At 38.7% G+C, this 10,347-nt stretch overlaps 1 protein-coding gene across 3 annotated transcripts in view; it reads right to left on the bottom strand.

Annotated features, from left to right (window-relative positions):
* Positions 1–2,238: 2,238 nt before the first annotated feature.
* Positions 2,239–10,347, bottom strand: part of epb41l5 (erythrocyte membrane protein band 4.1 like 5) — a 41,493-nt gene continuing 33,384 nt past the window's right edge. For 2 of the 3 annotated variants that reach the window (XM_078263285.1, XM_078263286.1), the window contains exons 20-26: positions 10,031–10,098; positions 8,578–8,700; positions 7,504–7,585; positions 6,579–6,659; positions 5,983–6,039; positions 5,559–5,698; positions 2,239–4,922 (exon numbers count right to left, since the gene is read on the bottom strand). In XM_078263285.1, coding sequence (XP_078119411.1) covers positions 4,853–4,922; positions 5,559–5,698; positions 5,983–6,039; positions 6,579–6,659; positions 7,504–7,585; positions 8,578–8,700; positions 10,031–10,098 — 621 coding nt within the window. In that variant the 3' untranslated portion in view covers positions 2,239–4,852. The remainder of the gene's footprint in view (positions 4,923–5,558; positions 5,699–5,982; positions 6,040–6,578; positions 6,660–7,503; positions 7,586–8,577; positions 8,701–10,030; positions 10,099–10,347) is intronic. The other variant, XM_078263287.1, reaches the window with a different exon arrangement.

Raw genomic sequence — 10,347 nt, 5'->3', positions numbered from 1 at the left:
TTTTAATCACTCTGGAGCCACACTACTGAGATCAAGACTAGCGTAATGCAGTCACCTGCTGCTGGGACTGTAGCCTATATACTTTATCTAACTAGAAGATAAACTCTAGACTTCTGTAACTCCTGGTCTGTTTGAAGGAGCTTCAAAAAGATCTGACTTCTTTAGCCAACACTTACTAAGTCAGCTGAAAATTAAACATTTTGACAGGGTGTGTTCAGGATGTTCACAATGTGTTGCAGTCTGATAATATATTAGAGTTATGTTGCAGTTTGATTATTAATGTAATATAAAAGTTGACATCAACAGGGACATCTTTAAAGGGTATTTGTTCAGCTTGTTTAAATTCAAATGCATAATAGCTTTTTTGAGGAGCCAACTTTCATGGGATAAGAGCAGTATTACAAATTGCAGCGCACACATTTCCAGTCAAAGGACTCTACCCAAATGGTAAAAATGGTACTGTGCTGCCATCGAGTGGTGAATTGGCCAACATACATTAAATACTGTTGACCAGCTGGGTGACACATGATACACTGAGACTTTTTTCAGATTTGTTTACAGCTGAGAGACCAACAGCTGACATGTTAACAAAACAGTTCCGCTCACCAGGGTGAGAGTGAAAATGTCCTATAGATGAACTCTCAGCGATCCCTTTAACCAAAAGTTAAAGGCTCAGTGTGTCTGTTGGAGCAACTCTCTTTCATTTAAGGTACATTCATGTCATTTGTAATGTTTACTATAAAAAGGACTTAAAGGACAATTCAAAACAAACCTAGGGGTTATTACCAGTTGTGTACCCACTCTGTCGTTCTCTGGGACATGTTTTCATGCTAATTGAATGTGTTTGTAGCTTTAAAGACGCTAGCGCGGACCGCTGATTAGCTTACAACGCTAGTATTCGGGGAACAGGGAAAGTAAAAACGAATCTATTATACCACTAAAAAAGGTTCAAAATATCACCACACTTCAACGGTGGCATAATGAGTAGAGGTGTTGAAATTAATCAAATAATCGATGTATCGAATCGTGGACATGGACGATGCTGCATCGATTATCTGTTTACAATTTAATGTAGGCATAACAACCTTTCTGTTTACATATTCTGTTATGTTTTGCACATTCAAGAAGTGCCATGTGCTCAGTGCTGTAGTTTTATGTATCCAGTTTATTTAGTATTAGAGCACTGCAGAACATTTTGTTTTTGAAGTTTGAAAAGCTATGAATTAAATATCCTATATGGCTTTAACTGAAAAATGTATTTGATGCATCGAGATATCGAATTGAAGACATGATAATCATAATCGAAAGATCAGTGAAGACTCGCACCTCTAATAATGAGGGTCCCTAAATGTTAACCGAAGCATTGAGAACATTGTAAGTGTACAGACAGTTTATTAAAAAGATACATTATAAAGACAGTCGCGTTCTCGTATACAGGCGGCCGCAGTCTTGGGAGCTAGTTTAGAAAGACAGCAGCTCCCAAGACGGCGGCCGCCTGTATACGACAACGTGACGGTCTTTATAATCTATCTGCTTCGGTTAACATTTAGGGACCCTCATTATGCTACCGTTGAAGTGTGATGATATTTTGAGCCTTTTTTGTGGTATAATAAGCGATTCGTTTTTACTTTCCCTGTGCCCCAAATACTAGCGTTGTAAACTAATCAGCGGTCCGCACTAGCGTCTTTCAAGCTACAAACACATTTGATTAGCATGAAAACATGTCCCAGAGAACGACAGAGTGGGTACATAACTGGTAATAACCCCTAGGTTCACTTTGCGCCGGAATTGTCTTTTAAAGAGCTGGCATTCATACCCACCATTCTGCAGACATATTTCATGTCTTTCATCATTTCACTTAAGTATTACTAAATGTATAGTACAAGCTATACAATCTTTGTTCACACACAGTCCAGTGTTCTTTTCCCAATGAAGACATTTTGACATGTCAAAATCAGAAAATCACACACATTTTGAATACACAGACTTCTGCTGAGTCAGTTATTACTACATTTCTGATACAGATACAAGAGCTTTACGTCTCACAGAGCAAGTGAATTTAAACAGGACTGCAAAATCGGATTCTTTTTGTTTTACCTACGCAAGTGTGATCCAGGTTATTGTTTTATAGCTGGTTTAACAAGACCCACAGCACAGCACAGTAGTGAATAGGATAACCTCCTTTCCGTGTAAATCATTTCAACAGTCAAACAGTAAAAAAGAAGAAAAACATTTGACTCCTACTGTAGCAAAGCTTTACTGAATCATGATCAGGTATTCCAGAAAAAAATAAGTTTATATAAAATTGCATTTGAGACGTCACAATCTGTTCTTTCCAGTCAGTTTCCTACTTCTTTTGTAATTAGAAAACACCTCAATGCAGAAATCTTCTCAGTGTGTAGTAACAATACTGCCAACATAATTTTCAAAAAATATATATAAATCTACTTCATATCTACAGCCAGCTGATGCCATTATACTGACAATACATCATAACTGTACGCTACAACACTTTTGGACAACATGTCATATTTGAACAATTACACTGAGTAGTAGCTAGCATAAATAACTGTCACTGCTAAGAAGACATTGTAAAACAGTCAGCTTCCCTTGTTCAAGAATGAAATATGATGAAAAAACTACAGACATAACTTGAATGAGGGTCCAGACTTACGTTGGATGGGGTAATGAGATGAAAAAAAAATGCAAGTCTTTCTTTTAAGAGTCAATGTGGTATACTTAATTAATAACTCAAAAATAGCATGTAGAATTAGGCCTCAATTTCACAACATCTGATTTTAACACATATCACAGGTTTTCCTCCGGTTACAAACTATAACAGCAATTGAGAATGTAACAACTTGTACACCTTTTTATTCTGTGGCATCTCCAGCATTCTCAAATGAGACTTGATTGAATACATTCATTTCTATAAGGCAGGGTAGTAACTGCAGCATGTTAATACCAGGAGCCATGTTCTACTGTATAACAAGGTCAGTCTACTGTCTAAAATGAATTCAGATATCCAGTTAGGTAATAAAAAGGTTGTCAAAAGTGTCGATCTTTGATACGTGTTTAAAACGATACGATCTCTGTAAATTATACATTTGATAGCATTGAAAGTACCAAAGCTATATAAAAAAAAAAAAAGACAGATCAACAATGAGATTTTCAGCCCGAGGCTGCACAGATGAAACAACGGTAAAGAAAATAAACTGGTCCTCAACCTGTGGCCGTTACGGCATTCTCTCCAGCAATATAAACAAGTGAAGCATCAAAAAAATTAAAAACTACTAAAAGCAATAATGACATAGAATGTGTAGGCCTTCAAGGTAGTGAACATATTTAAGAATAGTAACAATGTTAATTAATGTTTTACATTTTTACAAATGTGTTGGTATGTGTTTAGTGCCTTTTTTCTGTAACAGCACTGTGTGCAGGTTGTTAATAACAAAACAGGTAAATAAAAGAATGATCCTGTTGCCTTGGTATTGAAGTATCCTGTTGCCTCGTTTCTTTATACTAGTATTGTATTCACTAGTTTTGTGAAAATGTATATGTACTCCAAAAACTGGAAACGGTGTCCACCTCCAGGGATCATGGTTATTAAAAGGTTTTAACAGCAATTGAGCCGCCTTTTGCATTTACCTAGCCAATATATAAGTTAAAAGCAGCGTGAATGAGAAATCTGTCACAGGTAGAGGCAGTGATTTCAAATAAAAACATATAGGATCACATTTTAGACAAAATGGTAAAACTTCAACTTCATCATTGTGTAGTCATCTTTCTCTCAAAATATTAAAACATCAAAAAAGTAAGAGCAGGATAATAAAAACCAAATGTAGTCATCTCTGTTGTCATCCATTGCACACACAGAGAAGATTTTAAGGTCCAGTGTTGCAAAAACTAATCCAGTAAAGTTTTCATATCCAGTGGCTGCCAACAGAAGACTGACATGTAGTAGTGACTAGGTTTTTAAAAACCTTTGTTTGTAGTGTGCTACAAGGACAGTACAGTATCATATCCACGTTTCATCATGTTAAGAGTCCAGGGCATTTTATCTCTTAGAATCAACATTTTTAGTCACTATCTTTCTCTTTTTTTTATAGGTTTTTCTTTTTAGTCCTTCATCCAGTGTACTTCAGCAGCTCTACATGCTGTGTGATCTGTGCGTGTACACAAAAGCTCAGAGTAGCAAAGATCCAGTGGTGTGAATAACCAGTGATAAAACAGCAAGATTCCAAAAACGGGGGAGGAAAGCAGCACTAAAAGAGACAACCTACTCTTGGAGTCGTAAGCCCCATGCTTTTACGCAACGTACCTTACAGTGTCATGCCATTCTCTTGTATCAGTCCCAACTTGCCCTTTGTAGCAAACAAGTTGAATAACAAGACTTTTCATCACTTGTCATCTACAAGGAGATGGTGCTAGGTGTTATGAGAGATGAGGTTTGGTCGACTGGATGGATTAAGTAAATTGCAGGTCATTGACAATGAACTCATACAGGAGATTCACAAGTTAGGTGTTCTTAAGATGGCAATACTGGAGCTACATGCTTGTTTTAACTGTTCTACAAAAACTAGTCTTTGTGTCATGTTATCATGAAAAACTGTAATCATATTTCTAATATTTTCCTGTGTACTTAGTTCAGTTTGTTCACTCTGTTTGTCAGTGTTGGTGAAATTAAGTTTGTGAGGTTTGTAAGCTGCCTCTTCCCTGGTTCCACTTTCCTCTTAGCCCTCAGTGTTCAGCACACCTGGCCCAGCTTATCTTGTGTGTGGATGGGTGAGGGGGTGAGGTGGGGAAGCGATCAGGGATTTGAATGTTGTGATGGCTCCTCCTCATTTCTCCATCAGAGCTCAGTGGTCAGGAGACCTCTGGGTTTGGCTCCATTGTCCGAGGCTGGCTGCCGACTCACAGTGCTGCGGGACACAGGAGTGGAAGGATGGCTGCATCAGAGACACAGACTACTTTGCTGGTAAAAGCATTACAAACATACACTTTCATGTTGACTGAGACATAAGGAGCATGTGGGTCCTAACTGCTCTAAAATAAAATGAATTCAATCGCTGCGTTCATAAAAACACACAAATATCTTTTGTTTTATGTTAATTAGATATTTTGCAACCTCTGATGGGACTCCTCTAGGATGAGCAACATCTGCAGTGACTAGCTCTATTTTACAGACAGAAATAATGCTGAAGTCTCAAAGTGATTTCATGACCAAGCAAGAATTACAAGTAGGGCTGGGTACCGAAATCAATACTTTTTAGTCACTGAAAGTGTCGCAGAGGTAGGCAGGAAAAACTCTACGTTACACACAGCTCACGTAGTAGGAGCTGAAAAATAGATTAAAAAAAAGATGTGTGCCTTAAAATGAATATTTTTGAATGATACCCAGCCCTAATTACAAGTGATTCACCTCAAACTCTTTTGCACTGGGGATTTCAGCTAAAGCAAGGCATTTTCCGGCTCCGTCAGCAGGGGTCAGCATACTACCAAGCTTGCTTTAAAAACAAGCTTGAAGTGCTTTGGGTTCAAATCTCGAAGAATTTTACCTGGCAGAGATCGTGTTACGTGTGTGAGCGAGGTGGGGGAGGACTGGGGTGAGAGCTGCTCCCCCATCTGCAGGGAGAAGAGGGTGGACCTTAGCGGGGGGGTCAAAGTCGAGCACGCCGTTAGTAAGGACGCCAGGAGGCTGCATTAGAAGGGGATGAGGGAGAAGGAAGCAGGTCATTCTCTACACAGCCTCTACATCAGCCAAAGTGAACAGCATCTATGCAAGTGCACATGGAAAAATAAATACTGAGCCTTGTATCACCAGTTTCAGGACAATGAATGGACAGAAATTAAAATAAATAAATATACTGTACATGAAAACCTTCTACAACATTTCATAAGAACAGGTGAGGCAAAAAAAGCCAGAGAGACAGTTGAACAGGAGAAAAGTTAGACGGGTAGTAATAGAGATTGATCACTCACAGCAGTTGTAGGAATGATCCAGCGAGGTGTGATAAGAGGTTTGGGCACTGGTGGTAGCTGGAAGACGATCAGAATAATGTTGACACACTATATTGACCATACTTATTTATGGACCCTAGATCACTGATACAGGTTTACTTCAATAGATTACATAAAAGTACCAAATTAAGTTGAATTTTCAGTTCAGTTTCTTTCACATTTCTTTGTTGTATTATGCGAGCGTCAATCTACAGTATACATTCATAAATGTTGTGAATATTTATCATTACTAACAAATTAAATTCCTGGCTCTAAAAGAAATGCCATTACACTAAAGCCTTGTAGCGTTGGAACCATGAAGACATGGGTATATCGTTTCTGAATGAGGGTGAATAAGTGATTGTTGCAGTCCAGTTGGGTGGCTGGATTGATTTAGTCTTGAGTCCAAGCTCAGTGGTTTACTTCCTGCAATGGCCAATCTTTCCTTCCTAGTGTTCTTGGGCAAGTCAATAAATCTCGTCCTCTTACAAAAGGTGCTTAGACAAATATATTCAGGAATTGACAAAATTCTGATATTTTTGCAGGAGTTCTCCACATCTGATAGGACTGCGACTTACCATAGGAGTTGGATCGGTGAAATCAATCAGGTTGTCAGACAGTGGGGCGGTGTGTTGCAGGTCAACTTCCTCTGCTTTAACCTGCAGAATGACACAAACACCTTTTTACAAATTCTGTATTAGGCATACACAAGCAGGGTGCACTAAATACATTTTTATTAAAACAGAAACTCTCGAAGAGCTGCCACAGTAAGACAGTGGAGCTTCTCACACAGTGTATTGTAGGAACATTCTTATCAGTACAGTCAGGAACGTAGATCATCTGGTATAGTCACCTTTCAGTCCATCTGTAATAATAAAATGTGTGCCTTTTATGCGAGTCAGATCAGATGGATAATAGGATGGACGTGTGAAATGTACCTGTACCCTCATAACGGGTAATAAATTCAATATTATGAGTTACTGTACATGGTATGGCTGGGTACCGAATTCAATACTTTTAAAGGCACTGACCAATTGCCTCTAAAGTATCGAGTATCCAAAAATGCCCCGTCATTCAATAACTAAGGAGTAAATCATCAGCGTCAGTGAGCCAATAAGCAGCGTGCTTCTACCATGATCTAATAATGTTTGTGATTGGCTGTCTAACTTTACACGTCGCAGAGACACGCAGGAAAAACTCTACGTTACACACAGAGACGGGGCTCACGTAGTAGGAGATGAAAAATAAATAAGATGATCTGTGAATTAGTATTGAAAAAGTATTATTTAGGAACCGGTATCAAAGTCATGGTATTGGTATTGGTATCGGTATTGAATACTTTTGAACGATACCCAGCCCTAGTACATGGCGTTGAAAAATCCAATGGAACAATGGTAACAGTGTAACATGTGTAAGGGTGTAAAGGATTCATTGCTACGATTTCCATGGTAAGCAATGTAAATGCCCCACAATAAGTAATGTGACTATTAATAATCATGTTACCTTTGGTGCCATGCTTTCGCTGGCAGACTCAGAGGGCATCTTGGGAACAGAGGGGTTTCCATCTTCAGCTAGCCTCTCGACACTGATGAACCGAAAACAAGAGAAATAATGAGCAAAGTACAGAACATTTCAGGGTTGTGTTCCTCGCAGAAACATTAGCAGAAATGTATTCCAAGTTCCTCATCCTTAAGTGGTATAAAAAACATTTTATTGTTACATTTTTCTTGTTCATAGGAGTCAAGAAATCCCTTAATTATCGGAACCTATCACACAGCACAAGGTAAGGTCTTCAAATTGGTTTTTTTTGTGCACGACCAACAGTCCAAAACCCCAAGATATGTTTACACCGGTATTAAACATAGAAAAGCTTGATTTTTGCTAGATAAATTATTAATCATCAACATTGTTCTTAATTATGTGTTTAATGTCCTGTTAGGGGACACACAGGCCTATATACATGTATACAGTGAGGATACAGGAACTGTGTAGTAAAGGTGCCCCTGAAGGAAAACAGTGGGTACTGTAATCTGAGTGCACCCCGGTTTTTACTCTCTAAACCCCATCTTTAGACCCGTACTTTGAACTATTTTCTATCCTCATTTATTCATTCCTTTTTTAAGTCTGAATGGTCAAAGCCTGTTCTTTCTTCCTATTCTCAAGACCTAACAGCTGAAGTAGGTTTAGTGAATGTGATCATTACGTAAGGTGTGTTTAAAGTTATAGGGACAAAGATGTATATCAACTGAATGCATTTTAATCTGGACAGTATAGTAATTGATCAATGACAGCACTACTATGTAGGTAAAGGTTTTCACTAAATGTATTGTTTGACTTAAAGAGAGGAGAAAACACAGATATAATTTGAGTCTCTGTCCTCTTAGAAAGATTAGGAATCTGCAGCTACTGTCAAAGGTCCCTCCTCCGCTAATCTATTCTCCCAGTTTCTCTCTCTTTCTTTCGTTTTCTTCAGCTACAGTGGGAACAATGAATGCATGCAGAATTATCCTGGTAGTGTGCAGTTTTTACTTTGCACATACAAAGTAAAACATTCCGTACATACAGACACAGACTGACCTGGCCCCTGCTGATGAGACCAGTGAGGCTGGCTTGAGCAGGTCCCGGGAGTCTTGGATGTCAGAGCGACCGCTGACGGACAGAGACGAGTTACTGCCCATTCGCCCGGTGCGCACCTTCAACCTGGAAACAGACAGTGCATGTTAGGGATGGAAGACAAAAAATCTATACACTTGAGTATCGCGATAGTTTTTAGTTTACGTGCAAAAATATTCATGTAAGACAGTGGTTCATGTTTATGTTGTGTTTAAACCCCCTACCGCTAGATGGCTATGCTGAGACACACCACTAGCGTCCATGCCTAACAGTGCCTAGCAGGGCCTGACTTTTTGCTAGAAGCTAACAATGTAGCTATGGCTGAACTTTGGCCTACTTTAGCATACAAAAATTAGCTCACTAAGAACCTGTGAAGCACAATCCCAGACTGGCAGTTTGATTTGATAAACTAAACTTCTTTGACTTTTATGCACGTCTTTTTTTAAATATTAGTTTTTCTAAAATTATACTTAAAAAAAATCCCAATATATCGCCTTACGCACAGTATCAAAATATATTGCAACATATTGAATCGTGACCCATGTATTGTGATCGGCAGATTCTTGCCAATACACAGCCCTAGTGTTCTTGTTTTGTGCCAGTGATTTTGTCTGTCTACTAAATACGCAATTTCTGCATAAAATATTTGAAGAAAAGAAAGAAATGGGATCAAATCGATCCTTTTACACTGAGTAAAATGTCCTCACAATAATACAGAAATTCAATATGAATCCAGATTTGAATAGGGTACAGGGAAGGAAGACATTGGGGAAAAGATAACATTTGAAATAGATTTTAACAAATAAAAAGCAATCTAATGTGGCTCATTCCTCCTCTATCATCGCGAGCCAATGACGCAAGACAGCAACAGCGGATTTGCTTGACAATCTGTGGAGCTTTGCTTGTAAGAATGAGCTGCAGGTGATGTAATGTTTTGAGCCACGCTAATAATCCTCATGAATATTCAAGTTGGTAATCAGCTCTTGCAGCAGGGAGTGCTGAGATTGGCTGAGACAATGTGTTGACAGTTGGCACGACTCAGAAAGATGGAGGAGGAGAAGGGAAAAGACCCAATTTCAAGACAATGGAGCATGAATGAATGGCTTTTCTCCTGTCCATGGTTGCTCTGTACTGACCGACTGTACTCTACTGACTATTTTAAAAGGAGAAGAGATTTTCAAAATGCAGGATGCTGCTGAAAAAAGAAAATAAACCAATACATTTTGGGAGCCTTAGCAGAAACACATCTATTGTTTTCCTTTATCATTTCTAACACTTGGAAGTGTAATTTAAGAAATATGACTTTTTTTAATTAACTAATTATCTAATTATCTAATTAATGTATTAATTATAATTTTATATCTACAGACTTTTAAAGACATACTTTTAAAAATGAGTTATTCCAGTGTGGTCATACCTGGCAGAGGCTTCCTGCAGGTTACAATTCTTATCTCCAACAATTACGACGTGTTCCTCCAAAGATCCCTACACAGGAACAGAGAGAGAGAGAGAGAGAGAGAGAGAGAGAGAGAGAGAGAGAGAGAGAGAGAGAGAGAAAGAAAGGGATGGGTACAAAGACAGATGTGTGTGGGAGCAAAGGGAGTGATGATGACAGGGTAAAGTGTGTGTGTGTGTGTGTGTGTGTGTGTGTGTGTGTGTGTGTGTGTTTGTTAAGAGACATGTGGAGAAGGAGAGAGAAAGGGAAGGGCACAAAACAAAAGAAACGGGCAGTCA

The sequence above is a fragment of the Sander vitreus genome, chromosome 11 (assembly GCF_031162955.1).
Source record: "Sander vitreus isolate 19-12246 chromosome 11, sanVit1, whole genome shotgun sequence".
In the NCBI taxonomy this organism is placed as follows: Eukaryota; Metazoa; Chordata; class Actinopteri; order Perciformes; family Percidae; genus Sander; species Sander vitreus.
The sequence above is the reverse complement of the archived record's forward strand: the minus strand, read 5'-3'. Positions and strand labels throughout refer to the sequence as shown.